This window comes from Pinus tabuliformis, chromosome 8, assembly GCF_031772625.1.
Source record: "Pinus tabuliformis cultivar Carrire ecotype Pingquan chromosome 8, CPIR1, whole genome shotgun sequence".
NCBI lineage: Eukaryota > Viridiplantae > Streptophyta > Pinopsida > Pinales > Pinaceae > Pinus > Pinus tabuliformis.
Window position 1 is genome coordinate 497,623,478 of NC_142294.1, and position 14,730 is coordinate 497,638,207.

Genomic DNA, 14,730 nt, shown 5'->3' on the forward strand with positions numbered 1-14,730 from the left:
TTGGAGGCCACTTTATGTGTAGTGGGATGCATGATTCTAACAAATGATGAAAGAGTAACAATACTTGTAGCTCAAACAACTGTTTGTGGAAGAACACTCATGGAAAAAATGATTAGATTTATGAAATATTCTATGTATTACATGCAACAAATTAGCAAATCATATTCAAAAAATCATTAAATGTAACTTAGAATGTAAGCCTATCATTGATGGAACATAGTTACTTGCACGGACAAGAAACATGCATGCAAACAAGAAGGGCTCAATTTCAAAGCACAAAGGGGATTCAAGGATCATTCGAGGCTTTGAAGTGTGCTCATGTGCTCAAGAAAGAGAGGGAAAAAATCAAGGGCATAGGGTGCACTAATGAAGCATGAAGGAGAAACATTTAGGCCTTCAAGGTGTGCTCATGCACTCAAGGTAAAGGAGGGCACACTAGCACATGTTGAATGGATGAATGAAAAACATTCAAGCCTTCAGGGTGCACTTGTTCGATCAATGAGGGTGCAGTTCTTTGTGATGAAGGAGCGCACTCAATATGTAAACTTGTCTTTTCCAGGCGCATTTTTCTGATTTAGTTAGAGATTTGGGTTCTAGAAGTGTGTTCTATCAGAGAATGGCTTAAGGACAAGTCTGGCAACAATATTTCACGATAGAAATGAGAAGAACAAGGATCCAAAAGTTTTTATGTGTGTTGTTGTAATGATGATTAGAATGTGAAGAGTTAAGGAATATGCAGAGTCACAATGTGCGACAAAAAATTAACACTTGTAGAGACAAGAATGAACATAAATGCTAGTAAATAAATTGAAAAAAATAAATAAAATAAATGCTAGCAAGGAAAGCAATATTGACAGCAAAAACATGAAAGGAAACCAATATATTTGACATGCAAAACTTACTTGTAATGTATATTAACAAAGAGTTTCTTGATCCAAAGATGTGCACCTAACCCGAATGAGAATGATTACAAGAATGAATGATTAACTGGGTTAATTTATAAGAGATTACATGAAAATTTGTCTCATTCATGCTTTCCACTTGTCAACAAGTGACTGAGTTTGTTAGGAGAAGAGAAGTAGGCTCCTATTTTCTAAGAGTGTGCCCACATGCATCAAGGAAGCTTATGCTTGCATTCTAGAAGGGTGCATTTCTTTGTGTTGATGGAATGCGCTCAAGGAGGGTGAAATTGCTGATCATGAAGGAGTGTGCTCGAGGAGGGCACACTTCTTCAACCCGAAGGAGTGCACTCAACACAAGAGCAAGTCTTCGTCAACTTGAAGTGTGATTTTTCATTAAAGTGATTTTTCTTGATTTTGTTTTCTTTTGGGAGCTTTTGAGTGCTTTATGTGGGGAATAAGGTGAGTTTCTAAGTCAAGAAAAGTTATGAGTTCACCTAACCATGGGAAAGATAACACAAGCACTTCTAAAGGTTAGGTGACGACACTTAGGAAACATTGACTTAGGAGGATGTGACACTTAGAGAAAACATAAGAATGAAAAATAAAACAATGTGACGACACCAGGGGGCTTGAAATGATAGTACATGTATGATCCAAAATTGAGTTATGAAATTTTTTGGAGGGTCATTGTCGCAGCGAAAACATTTCCCCACAACACATCCATTCATAATATACTGTTATCTTGCCTTGCACAATAATGCATTGACTTGTCATACACAGAGCTACTCCCTTGTGTTGTGCACCAAAATTTCTTTTGGTTTTATAATATTGTTTACCACAATGAATATCTTCGAAGTGTGAGGTATAATGGATTTGTAGTGTTTCAACATTTTATCGTTAATAGAATAGATGGCCCCACCTAAGAAGAGACCAGAAAAATAAATTATTGAAGAGGTTGAAGAAGGGATATAAAAAAGTTCCATGGACTCAACCCAACATACACAGATACAACATGCTTCATTGAAAAATCCCTATCAATAACCTGCTTTGGGATATATCAGCTATTTATTTGCAAAGAAATTCCCAAGGTTGAGGAAGATGGTGAAGTGTATCAAAATGTGAAGAGATCTTGGTTACATAAGGTGCATCACATCCCACACTTTTCCCTTGTGTAGAGACAATTTAATGGATCATAAAATTCATTAATGTTAAGGACAAGACCATTCAATACTATAATGGTGTATTTGTAGCAACACATATATACCCCACATTATAGAATATTACAAGTTTTCTAACTATTAGATAGCACTAATAGAAAAGTGGTATGAAGGTTTTGGCCTAGCTAGTAAGCAAAATCTTGACGACTTAGTGGCAAGACTCCAACAAATTCTAGACAAGATTTGATGGCATATACAAGAACAAGTTGTTAAGGAAGAAATACCAACTGGTAGTCGCCATGTGTTGCTAGTTGTATCACTGACTTGATGCAAACCCATTTGAAGAAACCTTGGTGCCATTAATATATACTTGTGCCCAAGAAGGAAGCATGTTCTATTGGGTGGAAATCCTAGCTACTTCCATTCATACAAGAGTAAAATAAGCTTAGACCCTATGCGTAGGGAAACAACATGAATTCTACATGAATCATATCTCCTAGATGGTGTATTCTTGATATTTTAGTTTGACTTACTTGGATGGAGATGGACCTTATCTCTAGACATACCGCCACTTCAAATCTATTGCAGGAACTTATCGGAAACTAGTTATAGGTAAATTTACCACAAAATAATGGAAGGATTTATCTCACCTTTATACCACATTCTCTTCAACAATGATTCACCTTACGTGTCTAACCGAGAGAAGCAACATTATATGATATAGTTTATTGGTTTACACCAATAGATGCTACATACATTAGAGTATTCAGAGCCCAAAAACATCGCCATTAGCTTCCTCTATTTTTCACTAACAAGGTGATCCTACAAGAAGTAACATATTAATTAACAATGAGACTTGGAGGCATGTTAGTCCAAGCAAAGAAAGCACCATGGCATGCCCTTCCGTTGTATGTCGGCACATACTGTGTAAAATGTTATAAAGAAGAAAAATTTGAAGCCACTGATTTGGAACACCTTAGATTTGGTGAGCTTGGTTATTGTAAATATGACTGCAAAGGCATTGCAATGGCTCATTGTAAGTAGCTAAAGGTTAATTGGGCATACAAAACAAGCATTGATGAAGAGGAAGAAAATATCAAAATATTCTCCAACACTATAGTGGTTGTAGAGGCAGAAAAGAAGGATAGTGGAACTCAACCTACAAATGCTGTTGAACCTACAAATAGAGAATCAACTAAAGGTAAAGATACCAAAGACAAGAAGGCTTCCTAAAAGAGGGAAAGACAGAAAGAACAAGCCAAGAAAGAAAGGCAGAAAAAACTGAAAGTAAAACAAAAGGCCAAAAGAGAAGAGGAGGAAAATAAGAAATAAGAGGAAGAATGAAGAAAGAGAGAAGAAGAAAGAAGGGAAGAATAGGAGGAAAATAAGAAGTGAGAGGAAGAAATAAGAAAGTAATTACAAGAAGAAGCAAGGAAACAAGAAGATGAAAGACTAGCAAAATAGATAGTTGATAAATAGGCACAAGAGAAGATCAAACAAAAAGAGAAAGCTTGGAAGGAAGCTCAAGTCATATTTACAAACATGGATGTTGAACCTTCTACCCCATTTTTTGTACCTCTCAGCAAAGGACACCTGGAACTTAGAGAGATGGGAATCTTAGCTAGTGAAGAAATTTAAGTTCTATATCTTGTGAGCTTCAATTTTGATCATGTCTATAGTAGAATTGTTCAAGAAAGGTGCATATATTTAGCCTGGGAACAAGAAAATGCAATCTTGATCACTATTGAATGAGATATAGTGTTAGATACTATGCACAGTATTTTAGAAATTTCTTTAGCAAGATCAACCTTCTTTAGTATTGTAGAAAGAAACATCAAGCATCTTCTAAATTAGGTCAAACAACTAGAGAAGAATATGACCGATTCACAATCGGAAAATCAGAGGCTTCATAAGCATAATCAATATTTGTTAGCCTCAATCTCCAATGAGGATGATTTTCTAGTAGGTTCATTAGAGGAAAATAAAGTGCTAGAAGATATCATGAAGCAATTATACAAGGGAATGAACACACTTCAAAATATAGCCTCCAAGCTTATGACCATTCAAGATTCTCTCAAGGACAAAGGTACATTATGGAAGGATGCATCATTTTTTGTGGACATATTGTATAGGTGGAACATAGAGTATCCTAATGTACCATTTTATTTACCAAGAAGGGATGTGATAGGAAAGGAAAGGGATAAGATAGAAATTAGGCTGATCATCCAAGCCCAAGAGAAATTGGGGAAAGACATAGTTAGAATACTAACCAATTATCAAGAACATCATATCTGATAGAAGTTCTTATTAGGTCTCACAAAGTAGTGCCCATCATGGCACACAAAGAAATAAGTCCAGAGAAAGACATCCAACGAGAAATTTAGGAGATGATAGATGCACACAAGATGGTTGTCACGTAGAATGACCTCAATCCTATGAGGGAAGCTATTATGGAACACATGGTGGAGACAACAAAGTTGCACATAATTCTCACCATACTATTCCACTGAGTAAAATAAGATATGAAAATATTCGTGTCCAGTTCCTTCAAGTGTTATATCACCTATGAAAACCTATTATCAAATGATGTCTTGTCCATTACAACTGATTACAAAGCATGGCATGCTTACTTGACTTGGAAATTACAAGTGGAAGCCTTACCTTTTGATATTTCAAAATTATTGCTATAAAGTAGGTTTATTTTAAATTTTTTAATTTTCAATAAATTATGTAAGTAAAGTAGAATTAGAATTAAAAGTAAAATAGAAAATAGATATGAGAGAAGTTGAAAAGTCACGGGGTAACTGAAAAGTCATGGAAGGTGAAGAGTCACCTAGTTTTATATAAATGTACCCTCATGGATACTTGGAAATGAATCTTAGTTTTGGAATCCTTAGAGAACTTCGAAAGGGAAAGCTTATACATTTCTTTTGAAGATCAAGTTATAGTTTTCATTCCCACTATTGGGTGTCTTAGATATTTTTTGTAATTGTGCATATGATATTTCAACATCAATATTGAGAAACTCTTTTGGTTTGAGGAAAGAATTTATTTCATGTGTTACTGAATCTTATAAGACTACTCTTGTTTTCTTTCTAATGGTATGCAATTGGTGTTCATATGTTTAAAGTTAATGAACTATTACGTTAATTGGAAACTTATATCTTACTTGCAATTGTTGGCTAATTTATATCTGCTTTCTCTTTGTTTAATAATTGTGAACTACTTTACAAATGATAACAATATACTTCTTTATTAATGAATCTTAATAAAAAATTTCTATCACTCTTTTTTGAGATTCATGTCCACTTTATAATTCATTGTAATATTATTTATACCTATTACTTAAGGCATTTCCATAAATTATTATAACTTGCCTCTCACTAGTTGTTTTATTAGGATTTCCCTTCTTCTTTCTCACTTCGTCCAAAATCTAATTTTCATTGAAACATGATATGGTAGTTGGGCCAACACATCGGATGAGACTCCTATCCAAAATGGTGTGAGTCCCCTAATTGTTGATGGTGCGTTTCACCCCGTCAATAGGTACCAACCCTAGCAAGCTCCAACCAATAGTCTCACATCCCCCCATCAACCCAATTGACCAAAGTTAGTGCACCCTCTTTTCTAATCACAATAGTCCCTTGGGATGTGCTACTATCCTTATAGGGTCTCCAACTTTGGTTCATTAAGGATTCCTTAGATCCCCGTGACTTATAGGGGTTTCATATGCCTTTGGGGTTCTAGGTAATCTCTAGACCCCACACATAAACACTTGTCCCTACACTCCTCCTTCCAGGGTTGCATCCTTACAGAATGCAACCCAAGGGGAACTACATTCACAATGATGTCATAACATGCATAGGTGTCACTTGTACCATTCTCCCATCAATGCCTTATTTTCCATAGCCTTGATTCTATAAGAATACATGCATCACCTTCATTACATTCCCAATCATGTCTTCAACCTATTCCTGGTTACATGTTCACCATTAGACACTATTAGTAATCTAAATCATATTATGACAATAAAATACTCCTAGTATTTATGCTTGCACATCCACTATTATATGCACCTAACATATCTTCATGCATCCATCATATCATTACTATAATATATTCAATGGACATGCATCTTTGAACTATTCCATCTCTTGAATTTTTATCATGCCTATGTTATTGTTCATCAACATATGCAAACATCTCAAAACATTAAAAAGGTATTAAAACTAGCAAGAGATAAGTTAAGATATCCTCCCTCATAGTTATGGTTGCATCACTTGGCCATAAAATTTTGCAATTTCATTGGGATACTCTAGTGAATCTAGTCATCATCCAACATGTTTATCTTGCTGCATCGAACTCAAGTCAGCTAAGTAACATTAGTGTATTCATGCAAAAAATAATTTCACATAAGTAAACATGCATACATATATATTGATTTAAAACATAATTCTTGAGTCCATCCAAGCTCAATGCTAAACCTTGTCTCTAATACCACTTTGTCACATAGGATTATATCTCTCATTTCATCTATTCTTGAGCCCATCTAGGTCCAATGTTGAACCATGCTCTTATACCACTTATAACATACCCAATTTCCTCAACGACTTAAAGAGGCTATGAGGTACCCAAAATTTTATTTTTCTTGACAATAAGCTCTAATACGACTTTTTCTCATACGCCTACTAGATTTATCCTAACCACACTTGTAAAAGCTTGATTTTCATCTCTCATATGTTTTGTCAAACACTTTACATGTAAATCATTCTCCAAATACTTTGTATGCAACCAATTAGGTAGTCTTTTTCTTGTAGAAATTTTAACAAACATTTTTTATGAAATGCAATAAGATACATTCCTGTAATTCCACTTGTATCATACTAATTGAAATATACCACTCAATCATGAAACTTTTGATTTTTTTCCTTGAGGTATTTTATCAAATCGTTTGTATGAAAATTATAATAAACACCTTTAACACATTTCTTCAAATGCTTTGAATGCAAATAGGCATAGATCATCTACAACAATATTATCACATAACAATGCTAATATACAACAATACCATCCCCATCTATAAAACAACATTTTCGTTGAAACATTTCATCAAACAATTTGTATGCAATGAATCATTAAATTATTTAGGAATTTCTTCAAACACTTTGCATGCAAACTAATATAGAAAATTCCACCAGGAATATATCCTAAATTATAGCAGTCCAAGTTCTGAAAGCTAAACCAGATGATCAATGGGAATTCCCCTCAATATTTCCTAAGATTCAATCTTTGGAACCTTCCAGATGAAAAGTTGTAACATAAATGTCAAGATGACCTATTTGATGCATGATTTTGGGATCATCTAAGAAGCTCAAATTCCTCTGGTCATTTATCATAAAGTATTAGAGCCCACGATCGCAAAGTTGGACTAGATTATCATCAGGATTTCCCCTCACTATGGTCCATGTTTTAGCTTCTAAAACCTCACAAAATAAAAGTTATAAAAAAAATACCAACATGACATGTTTAAAGATGCATTTAGGAAGCTTCCTCTTATCATATTTCCTAAAATTTCATGACCCAAGATATGAAATTTGTATCAGAGGATCAATGGTATTTCTCCTCACTATGGTCCATGTTTTATCTTTTGTAACCTCTGAAAAGAAAATTTATATTATAAATTCAAACATGATCTGTTTAAAGAAGAATTTACGAAGCATGTCTTTCTCAACCAATGCTATTACAAAATATAATACGTACAAAAAGCTATAGAAAAATAGTGTAATAACTACAACCATGATAAATATGTTGAAGGGTAAATTCTTGCACATATAAACTTGTTGAAAAGATCAATTAAATAATCCTACATAAGAGATAATTATCTTGAGTCAAATATTTTTCAATCTAAAACTGAAGAAGGGTGAGCCACTATCTACCTAATTGTGGGCTTAACTATGCTGCAATATTTCTCATAGCTAGACACCCCCAAACCAAATCTTGATGCCTTTAGGGAAAAAATAAACTCATGGATTTAGCACATAGTTTTCATACTAGATTTAACAAAAAAAGTGAAGGCCAATCTCCTATACACAAATGAAATAATCTTATTGTTTAGCCTTTCCATTCCTTTACCAAACCCATAGACATTCATAAATGAAAATTCATGAATAGCACAAGGGATTCATTCTCTAATATCTACACTCCCTCATACCTCACTTCTTTATTTCTCTCTATTCCGCACACAAACATAACAACTCAGAGTCCTCAAATCCATCCAGTCCAAGAAAAAAGTACTAAAACACATTAAATTCATGTTGTAAAAGTTGTCACTGTTTCTCATGCCAATTAGAATTTATGATTGGGTGAGGGAAAAAATGAGTGTATGAGAAGAATAATGGAGTAATGCTTGGAACAAAAATGCCAAAAAGAAAAGATTCCTCAATGTATTTCCTCTTTCATCTTTATAAACATGCCTTGACCCTTCATCTTATCAACCATCACATAAAGGGAATTATTAATTCAAGATATGTATTTTCATCTCGGGTGAAGTGCCCCCCCACTCTAAAGGAATCATAATTTATTGGTTATCCCCCTTTTTCAACTCTATAATTTTTATTAATAAAATAAAAATTACATCATATAATAGAGTTTGACGCATATCATGATTAATGACGATACCCCAACATTATATGTTCTTAATTAAATTACAAAATTTGCAGTAATGAAAGGGGTGTCACATGGAACCACAACCATACATTTGATTGGAATTTAAAACAAGAATATGCTCCAACAATTTTTTTTCCATTTATTGATATTATTAAAAACTTATAACACCTTTGATAAAGGAAACTAGTAACCACAATGGGAATATCTATATTTTAGACCCAAATATCTAATTGGTTTGGTTTCTAGCTTATAGTTCTTTGGAAAAAAAAATGATAACAACTACCCATAATTCTAGTTCCCCACAATCCATGGGGATATCTTTGATTCATAGGATTAATTCTTATTTTCCTATTTAAAAAAATAACAAATTATCATTAACTAAGTGGAATACTTTCTAATTTTAATTAAATTGTAATTTTTAAATAAGGGATTATTCAATACCCTCATGTGCGATCTTTAGATATTTTCAAATATATAATTTCCAATCAAATGTGTTTCCTATAAAAAATTTCCATTGAAAATATGTGACTAGCGTCACCAATTAATTCAATCATGGGAGTTATTAAGGATTCCTTGCATTAGGTTGGAATTTGAAAGATTTATATATTGAAGAGCAAGGATTTTGTACCTATACTGCACACCCATTGATCCAAACTATGAAATAAATATTCTCATTCCCTATTCCCAAAACATAGTACTCATTCCACATATTATACAAAAATAGGCTCTCATGCCTAATCAATGCATCCTAGTCATGCCTCACACCCACATGTTGGCAAGTTGACAAGGTCTCATCTTGTGACTAGCACTATATCATATCATAATCAAATACATACTACATGTTACCCTGAATGGATCTCCACATTTGATTCCACATGTTTTTGTAAGTGGGCAACTTCTATAGTCCCTCAATATTACGCCATAACAATCAACATGTTTGACGTCCTTTCCACACTTAGTATTGTTCCAAAATATTTGTAGTACATGAGTGTCATCATATAAAAATGTCCTACAAACCAAATGTATAAACCATAAATCATTGTCCCTATAATGATCTTGTCAACAACATGATATATTTGCTAATTAATTCACAAGAAAAAATACAATTTCATCTCATCCATAGAGAATATTTCCCACATTGTGTATATGTATATATGTAGGTGTGTGTGCGTGTCCGAACACAAACATATTTTAAAAAATTCTATACCATATTCTAAAAAATGCATGTTCCTAATCCATGTCCAAGACATTTATATACATCACATATTAAAAAAACTAGAAGATCTATTATAATTAGATACAAAATATTGTCATGCAAGATGGGGAATCACATACTTCTCCTATTTAGATAAAACTTAATTTTGGATTTCCTATGAAAACAAAATTTGGTACTCAATATTCATCCTCCCAAGTAGTTGAATTGGGACAAGCCTTGCTTAAGCTACCAAGCATATGAGATGCATTAAGAATATAATGTTGAAAAAATGACACATGGGTAATGTCATGTATATTATGTAATATTAGTGGCAGAGTGAGAAAATATACCATAGGTTTAATATTACTTGAGAGTTGAGATGGCCTTATAAATTTACGAGAACTGTTGGATCCCTTCCTAAACTTTATGGAGCTTGTTGTAGGCTTAACTTGTAAGAATATTTTGTGCCCCTCTTTTGTAATGTCCACGACCCACTACTGGCTTTATTTGTAGCATTCTCAACCCATTGTTAGGTCATTTCAGTTTTTACCTAGGTATATACAGGCACAATGACCCTCTATAATTAATGTATGGACATTTTCTCTCTAGTTTATTAACTCCAGATATGCCCCAACCAACATGTTTATATGCACAACTAAATGCATTTTGATGCAAATTTGTAGCTACTTAATTTTTACACACGATAAATTATGATTCATGTGAAATAAATCCATATATAACAAAGAAAATGGTAAATAAGAGATTGCAACCTAAATTAAATTAATTTTATAGAAACACTTATTTGTTAAATGACCAACTGGTGACCTTCAACATTCCTCCCAACCATATATCAAATTGTTCATTTTCTCTCAACAATGGGTCACCCCAGAGTTGGGGATGTGACTCCATGGGGAAACAAATCACCAAAATCTAGGTACATGTCTAGTACCATCAAGTGGCTAAGGTTCCAAACCTTAGTAGCCTACAACCTATAGGCTAACGCCCCTCATCAACTTGCACCCGTGCAATTCACACCATTCTCTATGTTTGTTGTCCCTCGGGTTGTGTCATTACCTCCAAGGCATTTTAATCAGTCAGACAGGGACATCCTTAAAGTCCTATAGCTCTAGGATTTCATGTTTCCCTCAATGGTCTCCAGTTACCCTCCAAGCCCTCATATAAAACCTTATAAGCCTCCAATCTCCAAGCTCACATTCCCCATGAGCCTGCACCCAAGCAATGCACACCCTTCTTTCCACCTACAATCCCTTGGATTGTGCTACCACCTCCAACATGTCCAAATCAACCATACAAGTATGTTATCAACACTAGGGCTTAAAGAGATCCTATAACCATCTTCGGTATCCACACCGACTGCCTATAACAACCCTTTTTTCTACCTACATGTGAATGTCACTATGTATATTTGTTTATTTGAAATTATGTAAAAATGTAAAATATGTCTAAGATGGAGGAGTGGACATGGATTTAGAAGTTTGAGGAGGAGGAGGAGTTTCTTTTGTTGTGCCTAAGCCCAAAACCACAACCAATTCATTTATTTTCCCCCATCTATCTCCCTGGTGAATTAATGGTCTCCACAAAAGGCATTAGCGTTTTGTATGGGCAGTCTACAGTAAAGGAAGAGGCCCATGCGTTCTCCTCGTCTCACAAGATGTGTTGGGAAAGTCACCAAATAAGAGAAAACAAATTATAGGGGAATGAAAAAATAAAGAGGAAGGGGGGAGACAATGAAAGAGATATGAGGTAAAGTGAAGATAAAGTAGAGTGGAGTGGATACAATGAAGGAAAGATGAGTGACAAGGAAGGTAGTGTAGGGGAGAAGAGAATTGGCTATGTGCCAATGCCATATAATGGGACATCGTTCCCTGTAAATATGTTGGCTAGTAGTTCACTGAGCCTTTGATGTAACCATATGATTTATTTTAAAGAGGGATAAGATTCAGTGTGGTGTTTACTGCATGAGGTAGCTGATAAAGCACTTGGATAATGCACTCCCTCTCTAGTCTGGTTTACTTGATATTGGTGTGAAATTCCCTTAAACAATTAACTCCTTAGACTTTGAATTCAACTAGGGGGTGGTAAAATACAAGAAATATTGCATTGTAGTTTTCCTAAGGTTGGGTGGTGGGTTGATGTCCCTCCCTCAGTTGGAAACCATTCAAGTTAATAAGATAAGTGTATTCACAAATCTATATACTTCTACCATGGATGATGAATGCTTGTTTATATGTTCTCATGGTCATGCTAGTTTGAATGCTTGGTTATATGTTCTCATGGTTAAGTTGGTTTCATAGAACTATGTGTTGCTATTAAATCTCTAAGATACAAAGTTAGCTACATGCATAAGCATGGTTGTCTAGATGGTCTTGTTCATTAAATCTATTCATGATTGGGTCGTGAATTTTTGTGGCTATGATTACTATGACATGAATCTATATGATATGAGTCTAGACTATGTTGTTCATAGTCAAATGTATGATCATAGACTATGTTGTTCATATACTATGTATGGTCATAATCAAATGTTCACCAGGGTTATTTGAATGAGTTCCAAAGTAGACGAGTGTGGTTGAATTGAATAGTGTTTTCCTCTGCTAAGATCTAAAGTGTTATGTGACTTTGGAATTGGGACTTGTTCCCTTCCAGTGTAAGATATTATTGTTTTCCAATGTTTAGATGTATTTGACCTCGCAGTTGTTAATCACTCACCATTCGTGGAATATTAACCATGGGTCCTTATTCCTTAAACTTAGAAGAACCGAAGTCTATATCATTGTCCCTTCTATCTATCTACTTGTAAGGATGTAGAATGATTTGTTTTGCAGGAATGTGGCATAAGCACCCCAAGTATATATGTAAGGGGCACAACCTAAAAAGGTCAGGGACCGTGATGATGTTGTGTGGCCTAGGCCCTCTCAATTGAATAAATTGGGCATCATAATGTATGCACATGGAGGAACCTACTAGGATGACATGCAAAAAAACCAAGGATATTTGAATAGAATGAAGTGGGGTGTAGTCAGAAAAGATATAAAACCATGATGACATGTGTGCAGCCCTGGGCTTTCCTGGTAGAATGAAGTGGAGCATAGTTTGGAAGGACTCATGACTACTATTACGTAGAGTTAAACATGTTGTTTATAATGAAAAATAGTCACAAATGTGATATGGTTGGGTTGATAGAGCCCACAATCCTAAGTCTAGATGGTGAGCACTAATAGGAGTAGAGAAAATCTATGTGGATGCCATTTAGGAACCATGTGAGGACCAATATGATGTGTAGTTGGGTAGATCATTTATAATGAAGAATAGTCGCAAACATGATAGGGTCAGGTTAGAACAATGTAAACTTTGGAACAGGAACTGATACTGTTACCCGTTTCGTAGAGATAGCAAAAAAGTGACCTGATTTTGAAAAGGGGCAATGCAGAACACACATATTTTTTTAGAGCATAGCTTTTGGCACTTTAAATTTTTTTATGTACATTACATTTAAGAATGTTAGTGATTTGCATGTTGATTTAAAAAAGTGGTGATTCTGCATCAGGCGCTTTTTTTAAAAGACCTATTTTTTTACTTTAAATTTTCTAATGTATAAAATGTAGATAATTATTTTCTAAATTTAACAATTTTTTATACTTTAAAATTTTTAATGTATTAAGTGTGGATTTTTTTTTTTAAATGTTACATTTTTTTACACTTTAAAATTTTTTATCAATTTCTTTTTGACATACAAAACAACAAATATAAAAATATATATAAAAAAAGACAAAAAAAACATAAAAATGTTAAAAAAAAAAGAAAAATTATCTCGTAAACCATAAAAAGTTTTGGAAAAAAATAAATAAATAAATAAAATAAAAATAAAATTAAGTAACTAAAAATAGAAAAAATTTAAAAAGCATTAACAAAAAACTACAAAAAAAAAAAAGACAAAACAAAACAAAACAAAACTAAAAACAAAGTAGATTAAAAAAAATCCAATAAAAATCTAAAAAACTATTAAAATCAAGATTAAAAAAAAAAAACCCAAAATATACTCAAATTAAAAAAAAACAATTAAAATTATATATATATATATATATATATATATATATATATATACTAAAAACATTTTAAATTTTAAAAAATATATATATTTTGGATTTTTTTTAAAAAGCCATTTAAAAATTAAAAAAAAACATATATTTACGATTAAAACTTTAAAAAACATATTTGCACGCAGCTTCGCCGCCCAGGACCGCGCCTCCACGAGCGGTCAGGCGGTGGCTATCCGATTCCAAAAATCGGATAGCCACCCCCATAGGCGGCCAGACGGTGGTTATCTGATTCCGAGAATCAGATAGCCACCCCCTGGCCGCCCGTGGGGGCGCGGCCTTGGGAGGCGGCCCTGCGCTGCGCCCCCATGAGAGACCAGGTGGTGGCTATCTGATTCTCAAAATCGAATAACCACCGCCTAGCCGCCTGTGGGGGTGGTTATCCGATTCTCAGAATCAGATAGCTACCGCCCGTGGGGGTGGCTATCCGATTCTCGGAATCGGATAGACACCGCAGGGCCGCCCATGGGGGTGGCTATCCGATTCTCAGAATCCGATAGCCACCACCTGACTGCTCATGAAGGTGGCTATCTGATTCTCTGAATCGAATAGCCACCACCCAGCTGCCCTTGGGGTGGATATCTGATTCTCAGAATCAGATAGCCACCACATAGCTGCCCGTGGGGGTGGCTATCCGATTCGTGGAATTGAATAGGCACCGCCCTACCACTGGTGGGGGTGGCTATCCGATT

The 14,730-nt window shown here is 34.5% G+C and overlaps 1 protein-coding gene across 1 annotated transcript in view; it reads left to right on the forward strand.

The window, feature by feature from the left end:
• Nucleotides 1-14,287, forward strand: part of LOC149236258 (lipase-like PAD4) — a 41,076-nt gene extending 26,789 nt beyond the window's left edge. The window contains exon 3 of the mRNA XM_089368823.1: nt 14,167-14,287. Coding sequence (XP_089224949.1) covers nt 14,167-14,287 — 121 coding nt within the window. The remainder of the gene's footprint in view (nt 1-14,166) is intronic.
• Nucleotides 14,288-14,730: the final 443 nt, after the last annotated feature.